At 41.1% G+C, this 20,551-nt stretch overlaps 1 protein-coding gene across 3 annotated transcripts in view; it reads left to right on the top strand.

The window, feature by feature from the left end:
• IRF2 (interferon regulatory factor 2) overlaps window positions 1–20,551 on the top strand; it is a 75,860-nt gene that overhangs the window by 25,162 nt on the left and 30,147 nt on the right. For all 3 annotated transcript variants that reach the window (XM_006916369.3, XM_025049908.1, XM_025049907.1), the window contains exons 2-3: window positions 12,180–12,275; window positions 19,919–20,018. In XM_006916369.3, the coding sequence (XP_006916431.1) occupies window positions 12,189–12,275; window positions 19,919–20,018 (187 nt within the window). In that variant the 5' untranslated portion in view covers window positions 12,180–12,188. The remainder of the gene's footprint in view (window positions 1–12,179; window positions 12,276–19,918; window positions 20,019–20,551) is intronic.

Raw genomic sequence — 20,551 nt, 5'->3', positions numbered from 1 at the left:
TGATATTGTCGTTAGGGCTGCCAAAACAAAGTCCCAGAAATCAGAAATGAAGGTGTCCATACAGTTGGTTCCTTTAGGGGACTCTAAAGGAGAATCTGCTTCTTGCCCTTCTCGATTCTGGTGGTAGCTAGCAATCCTTGGCATTCTTTGACTTGTAAGCGCATCACTCCAGTCTCTGTCTCCATCTTCATAAGCTTCTCCTCTGTGTGTGTGTCTGTATGCAAATTTCCCTCTTCTTGTAAGGACATCAGTCATATTGGATTTAGGGCCCATCCGAATTCAGTACGACCTCATTTATACTCAGTTACATCTGATCTATTTCTAAATAAGGTCACATTCACAGGTTCTGAGTGGATGTGAATTTTGGAGGCACACTATTCAATCCAATATATTCACTTTGCTCAGTTTCACCTAATGGGCTTTTAGACTAAATTATTCATAAAGGGCGGGAGGGACCGTGGAAGGAAGGGGAGGAGGAAGCTTTCTTCTTCTTCTTCTTCTTCTTTTTTTTTTTTGAGAAGGATGTTCTGTGTTGCCATATTGTTCTTATTTTCTAATCTAAAGTTAGGGCACTCTGCGGACATTAGGACTCTTGGAAGTCTCAGGGCTTGGAGCGAGTGAAGGATGGCACTCATTGTGATGTCATAGGACTTTGATTCCTCCTGGGAACTACGCCCCTCAAGACACCCCATGCTGCAACACATTGCAGCCCATTACTCTAACTGTTCAGGAAACCTCCTCACCTGTTGCTGGGATTGGGGTGCCCACCCCCCGCAGTCGTCCAGTTCCAGGCCATATAATTGTGTCTTGATGCACACTGTCAAGCCTCGTACTAGGCAGAGCTGGCCTCCTGTGAGCGTGCTGGAGTGCTTGTGTTGGGTGAGCTCTGACTGTTATTAGCACTGCCCAAGAAGAGAGCACTATGTCAGCACTGGGACCCACTCCCTGATTTTTTAACTTGTATGATATTCTGAGCTATACTAACTTATGTATTTTATAGAATATATATAATACATACATAGAATACATAATTATATATATTCATTCTGTATTAACATATATTCTGAGCATTTCCCCATACAAATGAAATACTCTTCTGTAGTCACCATATTCTGTTACTTGAATCTCCCACATTGTAAAAAACAAAAACAAAAATAAAAACGTCATCTTTCTACCATCTGGTATTTGGATCCATTCAGATTTTTTGCTATTATAAATAATGCTCCATTGCACATCCTTGACCATAACTTTGTGTCTGTGGAAATGCTCTTGGCCCTGGCTGGGATCCCCTTTAGCACAGGTTCCCAGTGTGGAGGCATGGGGCCCTCTTGATGATTCTGTATGAAGACTCCAGTTTGGCCTCAAAATCCAAAGGCTAAGTAAGGGATCAAGACTCCTGTTTCTGACCTCTAACATTTAGTAGCTCTGTGACCTTGGACAAGTTACTGAACTGTAGCTGCCTGTTTCTTTATAAAACGGAGATTTTAGTAGCACCTGATTTGTAGGGTTGTTGTGAATCAAGTGAATAATGATCAAAATGAGCTTAGAACTTGACTAACACCGTTATGTGTTTAATACTCATTAGCAATCATTATTAGTATCATCATGGTGTAGCGTGGGATGCTGTGTGTTCCGTACCTGCCTTTTTCAGGGACTTGCGGGTCTACACCGTGATAAGGGTTACTCGTCCAGAAGCTCCTCGCTTACCAGGTTGCCTTCCAAAAGGGGATTAAGCTTGCAGAGTGTGAGTCAGGCTTTTAAAAACCAGGCTTTTCTCAAAATAGAACGGTTTCAGTGTCAGTTGGGCAACCTGCCTCTTCAGGAACCCCACAGGGGTGTCTTAAGCAGATATTTTGTTTTACCAGACACATGACCATTCACAGTGTGTTGGAAAGACTAGAACCAGCCTTGAAACTGTGTGCCCATTGTTAGGGACAAATGGCTACTCATTCACACTAGCCACATTTCCATTGTTGGACTGGGGGAGGGGCGGACATAGAACATGTCCAGTACCACTGGATAGGGCTGGTCTGTATTTATTGAGTGCCTGCCTGCTAGGTGCAAAGTACAAGACTACATAGCTAACATATGTAGCAATGTTAACTAGGTTTCCGGTAGGTTTCCAGCTGGAAAGGCGCTTTTGTCTCAGTGGAGTAGGGCACATAAAGATGAAAGGAAGACAGAACAAGATACATGTTAGAGACAGTGTGTTTTATGAATTCAAGAGAAGTTTTGCTTGGCCAGAAGAGGCTTTGTGGAAGTGATGGCATTTGAACAATATGTAAAGGGGTGCTTGGCTATTTCTAGGTTAAACCTTTTTCTGAGCCTCACATGTCTAATTGCCCACCCTACACCTCTTTTGGGATATCCCAGAATAATCCCAAATTCGATAGACCCGAAACCAATCTCAGTGTTTCTGCTCTTAAACTGTCCACATGCCCTGTTGCAGAGAGCGGCCTTAGCCCACCTGCTCTGAAGAAGGAAAAAAGGAGGCCACAGAAGTCCAGATAAGTGTGTGGAGCAAAAGGAGTCGGAAATTCAGAAAGAAGAGCCTTGTGGCCTCTATTTTTCTCTTTGAAGTTGGAGGCAAGATCATTTGCAGGGACTGATGAGTTTGGAAGTGTATCAGGGAGTGTGAGGATGGAAAGGCCTGAAACCGCTCCGGAAGCAGGAGCTGATGAGGGAGAGGCAGAAAAGGTTTGCAGAGACTGAAAGCTCAGGTGAGGTGATAAACCGTAAATCTCTCACGGTATCAGTACGAGGCCTGGGTACTCTTCAGCCCACTCGTGAATTGTGCATGAGCAAATGAGAGGGAGGCGGCGAGACCCATTTGTGGTGGGGAAGGCAGAACGGCTGTGTCGGGATGAGAATGGGTCCAGAGAGTGGACATTCCAGGGAGAGGGAGCAGGAAAGTGGAGTTCACTGGGCAGGATGGACTGTAGGGTTCGGGCCCTATTTTCAAGATTTACTCCCTGGATGAAGAACTCTGGTTCTCTTTAGGATGCATTGAGAACTGTTTCCTAGAATGTCCGTTAGGTCACCCGCAGTACTGAAAAACAGTGATATTTTGGTGTCTTTCGAGCACACGTGGAGACCATATGTCAGTGTCTCTGTTGGCTTAGGGCCATGATGCCCCAAAAGTTACTATCAGAGGCTAAATCACACTATTTCAGGTACCAGAGTAGTTTGTGGTTAGAGACAGGGTAATTTTGGTAAAGTAGCTATTGTAATACCTTCTGAAAGGATATAGAAAACGCATTTAATAGAAAATTGTGGGTAGAATGGCGAATATGCAAAACTATCATTTGGATGATTTTCAGTGTAGGAAACTTGTTCTGTGGTATTTAAAGCCAGTTTAGAATTTATATTGCATCTGAATTTATATCCATTCATGATGAAGTGGATACATTTACCAGTGGCCTCCCATTTTCCCATGATTCAGTAGGAGGTGTTCATTTAACATATTGGTTCCGGAAGGCCATTGGGCTAATGGGCACCAAGTGGCAGTGATAGCCACACTTAGCTGCATATCAAAATTACCCTGGGATAATAAAAAATTCCTGGTTCTTAAGCCCTGGAGATTCTTATTCAGTAGGTCTAGAATGGGACCAGGGATCTCCTTTTTTTTTTAACTTCTCAGGTAATTACATTGGCACAGGCAGTTTTGGGATGCTGGTATAAGTGAACAGAAAAATATAACTGGGTTATGATATATTCAGGGTAGCCATTTACAGCAGTCCTGCCCCTTCCTTCAAGGTTGGGTTCCTGAAAAACCCACATAGTAGGAGAAGTCATGGTTGAATTGCTTAAAACCTGGAGAAAAACTGGGCGAGAGACTAAAATTCTTAAATGAATTTAAGACATGCATCTTTTTAAAGTTCAGTAAAATAAAACTAATGCATGAAATAAGGATCATATCAGTGATGCATGAATATCTTACTGCTTACTAACTCTCCTGAAGTTTAATAAAAGCTTTTTGACGTTGGTTTTGCATCGATGCAGATAATACATACACTGAGAAACATGCTTTATTCTGTGTCTTGCACTCCATCCAAATGTCAAATGTTTTCTGATTTTATCACTGGTAAGTGTTGACTTCGTTCTCTAGGGCCCCACCAGAGTATGTAGAGTGATTTGAATACTGTAGGCAGAGAAGTATTAAGTATAGCCAAATGGCTACATCGTAAAGCCCCTCCCTAATATACAGAGTCGTCTTAGCTCTGAACATGCTATTAAACTTCTCACACATTTCACTTCAGCCGTCCAAGAGTCAGTATAGTTCTAAGGGTTTGCTTCTCCTCATCTCCCTATAGCCTTCTCTTGCTTTCTACTTTTGACCATTACCTCTCCCTCCACCTGCCACCCACATGTTCACACACATCTGTTAACATACCTAGGAAGCAGTTCAGCCTAATGCAATACTTTTTTATACTCTTTTGACCACAGTGACAGTGTAATTATAATATAAAATTGGAACACAAGTTTAATAAAACAATACTTACTCTTATTTGGGGGACATACTTTCTACATAATTTCTATTCTGTATTCTTACGCATTAAAGTTAAAGTGCTGGTCTTAATCCAATAATGCTGATCCTAGTCCAATAAATTGATTTCATGACCTTCTGATGAGTTGCTACCTGAGGTTTGAAAAACACTGGTCTGGAGGTTTTTGGCATAGTCTTCAGAGTCACATGGATCTGGATTTGAATACTGTGTTTACCACTTTAATAGCTCTGCATCTGTAAGATGGAGATAAGATACTATATCTCATATAGCTGGTTTGAAGATTAAGTGAAATAATGCATCCAAAGCCCTTGGCCTAGTGTCTGATTCCTGTGAAGCACTTGAACGAATGTAATAGGGATAATGATAATGATGATGATTTTCAATTTTCAACTCCAGATTCCTCTCAGTTCACATAATTTTGAGCTGAAATCTTTATGTTTGCTAAAAGGGTACAGAAATGTCAGTGTGGGGGAGTGTAGAATGTCATGTAAGAGGGAATTGCATTTTGGGAAGGATTACTATATGTCTTGGAAAAATTGTTACTAAAAATTGCTGTTACATTCCTACAAGGGTATTATTGTTACTTTTTCCCCCCCTGTGCGTTCCCATAGCCACCATCTTGGACCAGAGCAGTAGCTTTTAACTTATCTCCTTGTTTCCTTTTGACCCTGTATAGAGTACTGCTTGGTTTATGATAGTGAAACATGACTATTCAGAAGTTTTTAATAGCCTCTGTAAACAGGCTCAGTCTCGAGCTGGGCTTTTGAGACCTTCCAGAAAGACCTGGGTTTAGATCTTAGTTCCTCATCTGAGGACTTAGACACATTTTTCTTTTTTCTGTTTTTTAGTTACCTTTTCAAGCTATACTTCTCATCTCTAAAATGAGGATCATAATATTTAACTGATTAGGACTGTTATGAGAATTGAGATGATGTATGTAAAATTTCCAGTGCTTGCTTCTCACATGGTAGCTGGTTCTTCAGAAACTCCACTCATGTTGGTGCATAGCTCAGTTGCTCTGCCCACATCAGCAAATGCATCTTCCATGGTCCTGCTTTGGCCATTTATACTAACCTTTATCTTTTCTGGCTTGGTTTGCTATCTTCTCTCAGCCTAGGCAATTCCTCCCCGTTGTATAAGCTCTTCCTTTACCGTAAAGCTTTCCCTTACAAACCTAGCTAATAATGATTTATGTATTCTTTATGAAGTAGTTCACTTAGTTGGCAATTAATCATACACTGCTTTCTGATCTTTATTACAATCTTTTATTATAGTAATTATAGTATTATTAGTTAGCTTCTTATGATTTATGTCTCTTGTCTCCATTTAACTTATTAATTCCTTGAGAGTAGTGATCATATACACATCTTCGAATCCTTCATAGTACTTAGCACAGTGTTTAGTAATAATATGCGTTTAATAAGTATTTGTCGATAGACTGGATGACTGGATACTTCGGATAATACATGCGGTAGGAGAACGGGGTCCAGTGATTAGTGTTGTGAGAGAAGGTTTAATGGATGAAAATACATTTGAGCTAGCTTTTCCTGGGAGGATAACATTTCTGCAGGTTGGTAAGAGGGGTGGGAACATGACTATGTAGGGAGGGCTATCAGGTGACATAGTCATATTTAAAACAAATGATGCAATTGCAAAAGAGATGGGGCCATGCTCTGCTATGGTCAGCTTCTGTGGCACAGACTTAAACGTTAGCCCTCCTCTTAGCATCCTAGCTCCCATACTTTTGCCTTCATTCTTGCCCACTTTTGACCAATCTCCTGTGACTGTGTAACTGGGACCTGATGAGCTAATGGACTACTGGTGGAAAATCTCTTAAGTTTCTCTCTGATGCCTTTATTTCCTCTTCATTCTTGAAGGAAATATTTGCTGTATATAAAATTTTTAAATAGCAGTTATTTTCTTTCAGTACTTTAAAGACATCTTTCCATTGTCTAATGTATTCCATTGTTTCTGTCGAGTAGTCACCGTAAGACTTCTGAGTTTTACCAGAAGCATCCCCCCTCTCTCAGCTAAGGATTTTATCCTAAATCCAGCAGGGACAGATTTAGAAGTCTCTAGAACAGAACATTAACATAATTTAATGGTTTTTTTAGAAAGATTAGCATGTCAGTGGTATGCAAAACAGGGAAAGTCTCAGTAAGTAGAATAGTTGAAAGGCCATCATAACTGAGTGCTTTCTAAAGTAAGATGAAAGCACAGGTTAGGGTTTCTGAGTCTGGGCATTTCAGACAGGCCTGAATGAGAGTCTGGGCTCCCCTCCCTACTAGCAGATTGCTTTTGAGCACTTCCCCAACCATCCCCTCATCTATAATATGGAGTGATAAAGTTCTAGGATTGTTAGAGTTAAATGAGAAACTCATCGAAAACTCTGGTTTTAATGCCTGATGTACAGTAAGTGCCCAGTCAATAGTAGCCATTGCTATTACTGTTCCAAGATCCAAACCTCAGTCATTTAGGTTAAAATTCAGGTACACTGTTAATCGTATTGATCTGGACCAAAGCATCATCAATTTTGTGGGGGGACGTGATTCACGACGTGTGAATCACAATGAATAACTTTTGTGCTTTTATGCAGTAGCCCTGGTACCAGTAATATTCTAAATACCTGCCATGTACTGAATTGATTTATAGCCCGATGCCATGGTTTTGAGGATGATCTCAACTCCAGATTTCAAAGGTATAATGATAGCTGATTTTAGAAAGTGCATTTTGTCATGCTTGAGAGTAGATGCTTCATATTTTAGGTTTATAGAACCATAAAGTTTTACTGTTTCACTTTTAAAAGCAATACAGTGTATAAGATTAGAAGTTTACAAAAAAGATAAATCAGATTATGAGCCTTCATATTACAAAAGATTTCTTAGAATCGTAAATAACCTCAGAAATTACCATTTTGCAGCCTCTCATTTTTCTAGATGATCAAAGCCTGGATTGGAAAGATTGAATGACCACCCCAAAGACACACAGTAGTGATGGCAAAGTCGGAACTGGGATGCAGGTGTCCTGATTTCTGGTATATTTTGGTTGTCTTGGCAAAAATAGCACCTCTGTGCCTTTTCTACCCAGTTCCATGCCTTCTTCGACTCTGTTCAAGCTTCATGTGGCCAGTGTGTTGGTACCCATGGGAAACTCACCTTAGAGAAGGAAGACCAATCTATCACTTTGAATTTCACTAATGGAAGCTAGAAAAAAACATGCCAAGGAAGCGTCTTTTCTCAGTACTCTCAGTACGCAGTCCCCTGACCCTCTGCGACCATCATCCCAGCCTTTTAATCTCTGGAAACAATTTCTTTTTAGTGCCAAACTAAATGAGTTTCCGGTGCTAGGCTCAATGTAGAATTACACCTTTGCTTTCTTTCACAGAAGTAAGAATGCATACTTGGCTTCTGATAGTCATGAGAGATCTGTCAAATTGCACCTTTTCTCTTCTGTGTCATGTGGCAAGACCCCTGATAGTTCATTACCTGTTCAGTGCGGAAGATGGGACCAGGCTATAAAATCAAGTAAAAAAGAGGAAGTGCCTTCATGTAAAAGGGTTAACTTTTCATTCTGTATCAGTGGGGATGTTTTAGCTATTTTTAAAAAAGAACCTGAACTAAATGAGGCTGCTTATACCAGAGTTTCTCTTCTTGCCATGTTTGCTTTTCCTGAAAATCCACTTATAATTGATGATGACAGTCCTGATTAAAGATCTAGAAAAAAAAAAATTACATGTGTGATTTTCGTAGTATTTTGGCTAGGTAAGTGATAAAACTCTTAAAGTTTGGCTGAGCTGCATCTGTGCTAGAAAGGCATAGTGTGTAAGTAAGAGTTGGGCTGGCAGATAGATGATGCAGCTGCATCTGACATACAGAGACCGATGAAGAGGTCTGTCTGCCAGAATGACCAGACTTTGCAGGAAGTCAGAGAAGAGCCAGGTGACTCACAAAAATCAAATTTAATCTGCAGCCTTGCTCCTCAGTATGGTTGGTCCAAGGACCTAGGAGCTCGTTAATCACAGGACTTACCTAGACTTACTGAGTTGAGATTTGTCTGCACGTTACAGTTGGTGAAGCACTGGTCCACCTTTACTATTAATAAAGCTGATTATATCTTTCATTCACATAAATCTCCAGTTTTCTCTTCAGTCTCGGGATGATGAGCAGCATCTGTGCATGGTTCTCTATGCCTTCCAGGGTCAGCCCGTCTCTGGCATCCTCCCTGTTCCTGATTGTCTTCTGGCAGCTCGTCCTCCTGCCTCAGGACCTTTATCGTATCTCCCTTTCCTTCACATTACCTTGGGACACCTCCCTTCACCTGTAGACTAGGTTGGGGCCCGTTACCTGCCTCAGAGTACCTTCTATAGTAGTTTCTTAGGGCTCCCATAACAAAGTACCACAAACAGTGTGGCTTAAAACAACAGAAATGTATTCTCACACAATTTTGGAGGCTAGAAGTCCCAAATCAAAGTGTTTGTGGGGCTCTTCTGTCCTTTAAGCCTCTAGGGGAGGACGCTTCCTTGCCTCGTCAGCATCATTCCAGTCTCTGCTCTGACTTCATGTGGCCACCTTCCCTCTGCGTCTGTTTCTTCACATAGCATTCTGTGTGTGTCGGTGTCCAGACTTCCTGCTTCTTATAAGGACATTAGATTCCTGCGAGCCTCTGATCATAGCATTTTTATCCACAATCAATAATCTTGTTTTATGCGTGTTTCTGTTTAAAGACTCCTCATTTAATTATGGTTGATTCATTAACATTGACCTCACAGCCAACACTATAACTCATGCCCAGAGGAAGTTTGTCTAACACACATATTTTCTCCATAAGGCACATCACAGCCTTCTTGCGCTTAGGAACGCTACACCGCACTTCAGACAGACCATTCTCGGGGGCTGTTTTAAACAGTAAAACCACTAGCAAAAAGCAGAAAAATGTTGCATAAAATAGACGATGAAAAGGACACTGGTTTACAGTGTGAGCTGAAATAGGAAGGCAGAATCATCTTGTTGGACCTCAGCTGGAATTGCATACATTGCATGCTAATGACCATGAGAGCACCTCGAGAATTGGTTTGGGCATTACAAGTAAATTTTAGCGAGTAGGCGAATTTGCAAATATGGACTCTGCAAATAACGAGGGTTGACTGTATCTCCCCACATAAGCTTAACTTTTAAAGACAGAAAGCTTTTGAAATATTTCAGGCGACCGTTTTTTCCAAATGGGTCGTTTGTGAAAAAAATATGGGAGAATTATTATATTATTATAACGACAAATCAGAAGCGAGGCCATTTACACATCCTTGTCATTTTGTCATATTGCTAAGTTTAGGTAGAGCAGCAGTGGTAGTGATTTGTGGCACTTCTGCTTGTCAAGTTGTCCCCTCAGAAGGACTCGTGACTACCATAGCTACTTTTACTTCTCCTCTTTCTTCATTCTTTACTGCTCCAGACTTAGCTGCCCCCTTCTCTGTATCTTGAAATCTTCTTCAGAGGGGAGATCTGACTGGGTTGGTGGTCATCACCCTGTTGGGCAGAGCCATCCCAGTGTTCAAGTCACGTCATGGGATCTTCTGTGGACAGTGTTCCCCAATGCTCCCAGAACTCTCCTGTAGCTCCTTATCATCCTGTACACAAGGCTCTTTGTGTGGTCTGATAATTCTCTTCTTTCCTGTCTCCTATTACATGAGGAGTTTCTGGATGGCAAGGAATGTCTTACCTTTTCCTCATCCTGGAATACCATCCTCAATAAATGATCTTCAGATGAGTGGAATGACTTGAGAACCACTAAGAGGAGATGTATTTGGGGTTTCTTATGGCTGTTCCGTGTCTTTTCGGACTACTCTTGAGGTCCTTTTCACTTGTCTCAAAAATGGTGTTCTCAAGCTACCAGATGAGTGTGTGGAGCCAGCCTCCACCTTGGCTGATCTGTAGGACTTGCCTGGTTCTTGTATTGAATGTCTCCCGAGTGAAAGACAGCATTTGGCTTTGTAGAATTATAGAAAGACCTATAAGAGGTGGGATTTCTACTATCAAAGAGCTTACAGTTTGGTTAGGAAGGGAGGGTATACGAGCTGAAAAGTTTATAGTTAAGGTGAGAGTTAGGTAAGAATAAAGACAGCTTACCAAAGCTGCCCTACAGCCATGTTTGATTTTCAGATGAGCAGTATAAGATCAGTGAGCATTGTGAGAGCTGGAGAAGGAGGAGGAGTCTGGGAAGGCTTGTGGAGAAGGGTGGAGGCTGGGTCTTGGAGAATGGGTAAGGGTTGGGAAACAGGAGCAGAGAGCCTGGTATGAGCAAGGAGCGGGAGGCATCTACAACGATGAATGGGTCAGAACTGGGAGATATGTACAAGGGAAAGGCGGGTTCTAGAATTTAGTTCTAGAATTATTTAGGCTCCAATGGCAAAGGGTACAGCCCCTTATGGTTCATGTAATGATGCTTGCATGGGTTCTGACATGAGTTGGAGTCAGGGCAAAGAAGAGAGAAGAAGTCCTTTGCGAACTGGAGGAGAGAGTTATTGAGACTGATCATCTCAGCCCAAATTCATCTGAATAGAATCTTCAGAGCTCATTTTTGGGGGAGGAGATGAGTAAAAAAGAGACAGCAAAGGTTTGAAATAGTGTTATGTCCCACTGTCTATGAAGTCTTAAAGACTGGAGGCTTGAATTGGCACCATCATGAATTTTGAATCTTTGTTAAATTTAAATTTACTTGTAAAGAAGGTGAAGATGAATAGTAGGCAATACTTTGTTAGTGATGCCATTCTAGGCATATTTTGGTGAACAAGGGAAAGACGTTCTAGAAATATATCTGGAAGGAGGGAAGAGAGATATTATGTGGGCTGGTAAAGAAAAGGTGATTAGCCCATGACATAATTCCCAGAGAGAAAGGAAGGTAAAGGAAAAGGAAGGATGATATCAGGTCAGAGAGGGAGGGTGGTAGTGAAGGAAGGTCCTTGAGGGAGTGCATAAGAGCATGCATTAACAGAAAAGCCAAGCTGAAGCCAGAGCAAGATGCTGCCGAGCTCTGAGAGCAGATGGAATGCATCGGGAGGGGATGGCTATTTGGTGAAAGACTTTGGAACCAAGTGAATTGATTCCTTTAGAGCTTTGGAGTGCCAGTAGCGGGGGTTCAGAACCTTTCTATAACTCAGATACCCCAAAGGAATGAATGAATTATAATCACTCTTTCTCACAACTGTTTTGCTCTGTCCACCCTGGGTCCTTGGGAGGATAATACCCATAAGTATTGTACAGAACTGGTGCCCCGAATGCCTGAAGGTGTCTACTAAACACAGCCCGGTGGGGAAGGGGGTAAGACCTAGCTTCAGGCAAGATCACTCAGAGGTGGCTGTGCCCTCTGGCTGGCTGAGTTTCTGCCAGTCCAAGTCTTCTGTGTCCCTGGGACCCTCGCGGCTGACAGCAGCCTTGGCCCACAGCTCTGCCCCCACTGAGACAGCTCTTCTGGAATGAGTAGACGGCTCAAGCAGTGGCTGGTGGCCCTAGGGCAAAAGCCCTCAGTATGCTTCCCCCAGCCCCAATCCCACGTACACATAAGCTGTGTGGTTATGAGGAAGGGGTGGTAGAAGAGGGTCAGGCAGGGGTGTAGAGCTTCACAGTGCGGACATGACAGTCAGTAGCAGGATGCCTGATGCTGTGTTTCTCTCTGCAGAGGGGCATCATGCCGGTGGAAAGGATGCGGATGCGCCCGTGGCTGGAGGAACAGATAAACTCAAATACGATACCAGGGCTGAAGTGGCTGAACAAAGTAAGTGTGATGAGTGTGTGTGTGTGCGTGTGTGTGTGTATGTGTGTGTGTGAGAGAGAGAGAAAGAGAGTGCCTTACTAAAAGCATAAATACCTCTGAAAGCAAATTGTACTGTGTTCAAAATCTTATGCTAATTAATTACAAAAACCAACCAAGCAAAATTCATCATAAAAACATCAAATTATTGTATAAAGAAGATGTTTATTTAATCATCTCAGACTGTAGTTGCAAACCCTGACTTAACAGTTTCAGCTCACCGTTGGTATTATGGATGACTATTTATAGGAAGCTTCTTGCTGTATTTTTCTTTAATGATTCTTACCCTCTTCCCTCTCTAAATTCCTTGCTTGCTTCTCTCCTGGCTTTCAGGAATAGAGGACATGGAAACTGGAGTTTTGTATTGGGAATGGAGCATATTGATTTATTTCCAGTATTTACTATATGAAGAAAACTTTTGTTTTTGTCTTTAAAAATGTCTTTTCTTTATCTTATTGAGAAATCCTATTTGTGTGCCTGCCTGTCCTAGAAAAAGAAAATTCGATCATTTACAGAGCGCCCCCACCCCCACCATGTATACTTAAATACGCCCTTACTTTATCGACCTCAAATTCTCAATTTAATTGATCCTACCTGTTAGGGGTGAATCAGGAAGATAGTGTCTGTAAAAATAAAGAAGACCTGAAATTATATAGTTATAATTTATAAAAGCAACTAAATATAATATATCATGCCTTCTTTAAGAGAGCCCAAGGGAGGTTTCTTTCCCACTTAGCAAGAATATTGCAGTTCTTCTGAGCAAATTTCTTTTTCCTCGTCTACCTCTCCCCTCATTTTTAATCTTAAGGACGGGATTAATAATTTAGCTGGTCAGGCTTTATCTTTGTATCATGTGCCGAAAACTTAGAGCCAGATTGTAGCCCACTTCTAACAAGTGTACAGGATGTTGAAGCATAATTTTTTTAAAAAACTAATATTACTTCTGGCCTCATTTGATCTTTTCAGATATCTGTCAAATCTTATTTTTTTGCTCATTTTCTCTCATCCACTTATTTTTTTCTCTTATTTAATGGCGTTGTATTTGAACATATCTGTCGACGCGAGTCCTTTCCAAAACAAGGTGGGGTATGAAGTGAATCAAAATGAAGAAACCATATGCTCATTCCATGCGACCTGTTGTATATTATAAGGTCTTATGTCAAACGATGTATTTTTCAGGGCTTTCTATTTCTATAACGTTTTGGATTTGTATCCTAGGGTGGGGGTGGGGAGCTTCATAATTAGCCTCTTCCAAAAAAATAAACAAGAACTCAGGTTACTGGCCTGCAGGAGCCCACGTGGAGGTATAGGGAAAGGGAAGGTGATCGTCAAGGAGAGTTGAGGAGGCCTAGGGTACCCAATAATGATGGTCATACTAGTAATAAAAACTAACATTTATTAAGTGCCGGGTACTCCTCTAAGCAAGATACATGCCTTACCTCACCTAATCCCCACTGTGGCATGGACATCATGATTTTTTTCAGTTTTACAGAAAAATTAATGCACAGAGAGGTTAAGTAGGGTTCTATTTTTGAAGAAGAAGATAACATTGCCTATACTGATTTAGAGTGTGGAATTCAAGCAGATATTCCTGATTTCTGAAGAGAATGTGTTTACTTATCCTTTTTTTTTTTAAACACATGCACCAATTTTGGCTGACTTGATGCACTGGCACACTTACTATATCAACACGTCTCCTGTACCAAGTAGGTCCTTGATATGCTGCAGTTAGTTGCCCTCTAGTAGGTTGAATTGTGGCTCCTCAAAAGATATATTCACATCCTAACTCCTGGAACCTGTGGATATGACCTTATTTGGAACAAGGGTCTTGGCAGATGTAATCGATTTAAGGATTTTGATATGAGGTCATCCTGGTTTATCCATCTGGGCCAATCCAATACTAGTTGTCTTTAGAAGAGAAGACACACACACAGAGGAGGAGGCCATGTGAAGAAGCAGAGCTTGGAGTGATGCATCCACATACAGGAAAGGCCTAGAACCAGCAGTAGCTGGAAGAGGCAAGGGAAGATTCTCCTTAGAGCCTGCGAAGGTGAAGGGAACGTGGCCCTGCTGACATCTTGCTTTTGGATGTTTGTCCTCTAGAACTGTGACAGAATAAATTTCCATGGTTGTCAGCTGCCCAGTTTGTGGCACTTTGTTATGACAGCCCTAGGAAATTAATGTACCCTCTGAGGTTTGTTTCCTGACTGAGACTTTCCACTGAGACACCTTTTCTTCCATCCACTCTGTCCATGTTTTTTGGACCAGAAAGTAAATAGGTTTCTCCTTGGGTCGTTGAACACGGAGCTCATGGCTCGTCAGTTCTCTTCCGCAGCAGAGAGGGGAGGGGTACTCCTCTGCTATCACGTCTGGCTCCTCTGCAGGGTCTGGACATGAGCCAGGCTGAAGGAAGGAGCGCGTGCCCGTGGCTGCCACGGAAGGTGCCTCTTTGGATAAGGCTGACGCGGGAGTCTGTGGGCTGCCTGAGGGGCCTGATCTGGCAGGCCCCTGACTGGGCTGAGCCAGAGTGTTCGCGTGGCTGTGTTTGTGCATGTGGACAGTACAGTCACTGTCACTATAGACCTCGGATGGAGTTGGGACATTTTGTCTCCACATCTGTACCTCCACAGGGCATCTTTTTATAGATTTCTGCTCTCTTAGGCTTGCTGGTATATGTCTGTCCACATAAATATTTAACTGAGACCCTAATATTTATTTCCTTCCCACTCATAAACATTCTGACTAAGAATTTCTCTTTGTATTTTGAGTGGTTTGAGGTCATTCCAAAATTTCTTCTCCTGCCAAAGACTGTTATAACTCTTAGAAAATGGGCACTGTCCCTGGAGCTTTGTCATTCATTTATATGTTGTTATTTATGGTGACGTACTCCAGGCCAGAAGCCCCCTGGGGGCAGGCACTGTCTCCACCATTACTGCATGCTCGGCGCCAGGCCTAGTGCCTGACACATAAGAGGTAAATACTGTTCTGTGACTAAATGGATGGATGATGCATGCTCGAAGAGGAACAACATTGGTGGCTTGTTTTCTCCCTGTTCAGATAATTAGACTTGAGGGCACTAGGTTGGCGGTTGTCACATCTCTCTCAAATGGATGATCCATCAAATCCACTGTGATCTTAGTAAGAAACAGATAGTTAACTAATGCCTAAATTTGTTTCCAGCTTCTATTTTCCATACATGTGGAGGAGGGTAGTGATGAAATGGGTCCTTTGGAGCCCTCTGAAGGAGCAGCGAGAGTTTGGCAAAGCAGCATTATAACTAACTCATGAATGGGGCTGTGGCTTGTGTCACTTACTTTTTATGATGAGTGTTTGCAAATGTACATAGTGTGTTTGAATAGCCTAATGACTGGAAAGAACAGTATAGTAAATTTCCATCTAGATTTAATCATGCACACCTAGATTTAACAATTATCAACATTTTGTTTTATCTTTGTATGTCTGTATATGTGTGTATGTGTGTATATGGTATTTTAAAGCAACTCCCTGACAGTGTACATTTACAAGATTTAAGAACATTTTCTCATATATTCACAGTACTGTTGTCAATTGGAAAAAGTTAATCATAAGTTTTTAATATTGTCATTACCCTGTTCATATTCAAAATCCCTTGAGTATTCTCAGAATAACTTTTTACAGTTGGTTTGTTCAGTCAGAACCCTGAGAAGGTCCATGTGTTATGTTTGTGGTTCTGACTCGAAGTCTCTCCTGATCGTGAACAGTACTGTGTTATGTTTGTGGTTCTGACTCGAAGTCTCTCCTGATCGTGAACAGTATCCCCTCCTCTTTCTCTTCTCGCCATTGGCTCATTGACGGGACCAGGTCAGTCTGGATTTGTCCAGATGCTTGCTGTGGTTTCCCTGGGCCACTTTTGGAGGAAGGAAGGAGGCAGCCACATTCAGGTTCATGGCTTCTCTTGTGGCCCCGATTGATTCCCACTGTGGTTATCGGTGTTCTGGTTTCATTTTGGAGATCTGCCTGGACCCAGGCCTGCAGGCCACTCTCCCAGCACAGGAGGTCAGCAGGGAGGGCTAAACCTTTACCTTCTTTTCACTTTGAAAGCATAATTGTGCTTGTGTAAATATTAGGCCATCTCAGAACAGAGTAAGGAGTCCAAACAAAAATAGCAAATGAAATTTGAACATCTTATAAACATCAGGGAAGAGAAGAGATAGAGATAAGAGAACTGGTTTCCACTTGGGGCCAAGGTATGTTTGTTCTGCGTTGCTCAAGATATCTTAAATGTTCTCCTCAACTCAAGCAGCACTTACCTCTCCTGCCCTGAATTGGGCAGAATTCTATACATACATGAACATGAGTGGACTCTGGTATGTGCGGTCCTTCCGTACATGGCGTGTACAGCCACCGCGTGTGCAGAGCAGGGCTCCCGATGGCACACACTCATGTCACAGTCTGTACAAATGCAGAATAAGGTGCCATCAGCGTCCCATAGAACACAACGATCTATGGCCAGAATGTTTACTGATCAGAATCTCTTTCGGTTTTAAAACGAACAAATTTCACCTTTACCTTTCACCATGGTCTTTATAAAAAAGATATTTGTGATAAGCTAACCATTTATTAGTGGGGTTTTTTTTTTTTTGCACTGTGAAAAAAACTAGTTAAAAGTTAGATTTTCCATGTAGTTTTTTTAAATTTACCATTTTAACCATTTTAAAGTGTATAATCTAGTGGCATTAAGTACATTCACAGTATTGTATACTGCCATCATCCCTATCTAATTCCCTTTTCATCACCTGAAAATGAAACACTATACCCATTAAGCAGTCACTCCCTTCACGCCCTGTATCCTTCCCCTAGTTCATGGCACCACTAATCTGCTTTCTGTCTCTATGAATTTGCCTTTTCTGGATATTTCATATCAGTGGAATTATTTAACTTGTGGCCTTTTATGTAAAGCTTCTTTCACTTAGCATAAAGTTTCATCGATGTTGTAACACGTGTCAGTACCGCATACCTTTTTGTGGCTGAATAATATGCCATTTATGCGTATACAGCATTTTCTTTATGCATTAATCAGTTGATGGACATTTGGGTTGCTTTTACCTTTTGGGTACTATGAGGGTTGCTGCTGTGAATGTCCATGCATAAATATTTGTTTGAACAAATATACCCAGGAATGAAATTACTGGGTCATGTGGCAACTCTTCGTTTAACTTTTTGAGGAACAGCCAGACATTTTCCACAGAAGCTACACCATTTTACATTCCCACCAGCAATGTATGAAGGTTCCATTTTCTTCACATCCTCCTCACCAACACTTATTATTTTCTGTTTTCTTGATTCTAGCCATCCTAACATTAAAATGGTATCTTAATGTTGTTTTGATTTGCATTTCCCTAATGATTAGTGATGTTGACTGTCTTTTAATGTGCTTATTGGCCATTTATTTGGTCTTGTCAGGTTCTTTGCCCATTTCAAGAGGATCTATGTTGAATAATTGCTAGTTCCATCATTACATTTGTGGTTTCATGATTTTGGCATGGTTTCTGTGAGACTAGGTTTGGTTGTGTGTGCGTGCGTGTGCGCGTGTGTGTGTGTGCGTGCAAGTGCTTGAAAAGATCTGCTTGTCAGAATCAACTCTGTGTCTTATGAGATAAATTTCAAATTGTGTCACCCCAGAACTTCTTTGACCTAGAAAAAAGTACAACAGCAAATTCTTTAAGTGCCTGTATCTTTAAGCATAAACCATTAGATTCTGGTTGTGTACTTCAGGAAAAGTTCTTTCAGTGAAATAAGTTCATTTTCACTTTTTTTTTCATTTTCATGTGAACATCAAGAAGTGCAGTAAGTGATTTGCCCTGTGACTTTCAGCTACATTAAAAAAAAATCACTCAGCCCTATTTTGAGGACTGCCTTTTTGGAAATGGCTAACGTGAAACCCTGCTGTCACAGTGGATGATACTGAGTAAACAGGAGGGGTTTGTGAAAAGTCTCTTACTTTAAGTTCTTCTTTATTAACTGGGTTTTTAAATACAGTAGAATTTTCCCTTTTAACAGATTTTGGGGAACTCTCAAGTGTCCCGAAGTACTGGTAGTTCGGGCTTTGTAATCGGTTCTGTGGAGAGGCACCGAGCCCCTTTGAGATCAGTTGGGACCCTTTCTGTCTTTCACTGTGAAACCAAAGTGGCGGAAAACCCCAAAAACATTTGTTTTCCTTCCCCAGTGTATTGTGCAGGGATCTCCAGAAACGGACATTATCTTTTTTTTTTTAAAGGCAAGGCAACCCTTGGTTGCCCTCACAGATCGCAAGGACCTTGTCAGCTTACAATCCCTTATTTTTTACACCTACAGCACTTGGTCTTGCTAGGTGGTCTCCCATCCAAGTACTAACCAGGTCCGACCTGCTCAGCTGCCGAGATCAGACGAGATCGGGCTTGTTCGGGGTGGCATAGCTGAACGGGACATTATCAGAATTAGCTAGGGGGCTCCAAAGAAATACAGTTTTCCTGGGCTTTAATCTCCGTGGAATCCAAGTCAATCCAGTTGTAGAACTGGAAATCTTCTAACTTTACACTCTGAGAAACAATGTGCAGAGTGATTTAGGTGACTGAAGGTGGGATTGCGTGATGTTGGTTTTGAAGTTAGACATTTATTATCCTAAGTTCCTGGACTAAATAATTTAATTCTTTCCTCAGTTTCTTCACCTGTAAAGTGGAAATAATAACACAAATATAGCTCATTAGGTTGTTGTAAAAAACAAAACAAAACAAAACTAAGACTGTGTGAACATGTGTAGTCACATAGGACCTTAGTAACTGCTGGTGCTGCTGGTTGAACCAGGTTTCACATACGTAGTTTTTACTATGAGTGTGTCTTTGTTTCCAAAGCACTAGATTCTAGTCATGTGTTTGCCAGGGTCGATTTAAGCAATTTTGACTTACCTCTTGGGCTATAAGAAAAATGGAAAGGATATGATATAAGAAGAATTGTACTGAGGCACTTTTCTCCAAAATAGGAAGTATCATTTCTACATAATCGATATATCTTTGTACTTTTGCTATTTCATGCAAGGTAGTGACAGATAGAGGTTAGAACCTTCGACGGAACCGTCTGTTTCTGTTGGCTACCCAAGCAGATTGAGATATTTGGTCTCTGTCACAGTGGCCTCATACCCCCAACTTCCTTTTTAGCAGTACAAACGGGTGTTATTTTGAAGAGTTGCCTAATTTTTAATTTACTAAGACAGCTGGAGTTCCTCTTTACCAAATGATGGAAATAAATGATAAGAAAAAAATGAGAAGTTTTACTCAGTGGCCAGTTATTGGTGGTTCTTTAAAGAAAAATGGCACAGATAATGGAACACATCGTCATATCCCAAATCATCACCTGTGACCTTGGAATACATTCTTGTTCTGCTAGACTCTGCATGATTCTGAATCTCACCTGGGTAGACTGTCAATATTTAGGACCCAGCGGGGAAGTGGGTTTGGTTTACAGAAAACTATACTGTAGAAACTCAACAAACCCAATGCTGCTTAGTAAGGAATCTTACTAGCTAGAACTTAAGAACCTTCTGTAATGAAACCCATGGCTACAGTTCTTATTTACTTTTTTTTTTCCCCCAGGAAAAGAAGATTTTTCAGATCCCCTGGATGCATGCAGCTAGACATGGGTGGGATGTGGAAAAAGATGCACCACTCTTTAGAAATTGGGCAATCCATACAGGTATTAAAACCCCCTTCATTGTTTACAGAGGCAGGCCCTCTTGTTTTTTTACTATTGTTTTCATGCCTTCTTTTTCCTTTTAATTGTGATATAATTGACAAAATTTTATGATATTTAAAGTGAGGAATGTTATGGTTTGATATATGTAATCCTTGTGAAAGGATTCCTCCCATTGGGTTAACACATTCATTACCTCACATATTTACTATCTATCTATCTATCTATCTATCTATCTATCTATCTATCTACTTATTTATTTATTTATCTATCTATCTATTTATTTATTTATTTTACTGAGAACATTTAAATTCTACTCTCTTAGCAAGTTTCAGTTATATAATACAGGGTTAACTATTGTTTATTTTTGTTTTTTTACTGCATATATAAAATCTCTTGGCTTATGGTCTCATGAAGATAGCTCTTAAAAACCTGTGACTTGTCCCCAGGCATATCCAGGACACATGACTTACAAATTTCATCACTTAAAAGTGATACTCCACCCATTCCACAGAAGCTTTGTCCTTAAATTTCCT

This window comes from Pteropus alecto, unplaced genomic scaffold, assembly GCF_000325575.1.
Source record: "Pteropus alecto unplaced genomic scaffold, ASM32557v1 scaffold24, whole genome shotgun sequence".
Taxonomy (NCBI): domain Eukaryota; kingdom Metazoa; phylum Chordata; class Mammalia; order Chiroptera; family Pteropodidae; genus Pteropus; species Pteropus alecto.
This window is presented reverse-complemented; position numbering and strand designations above follow the sequence as displayed.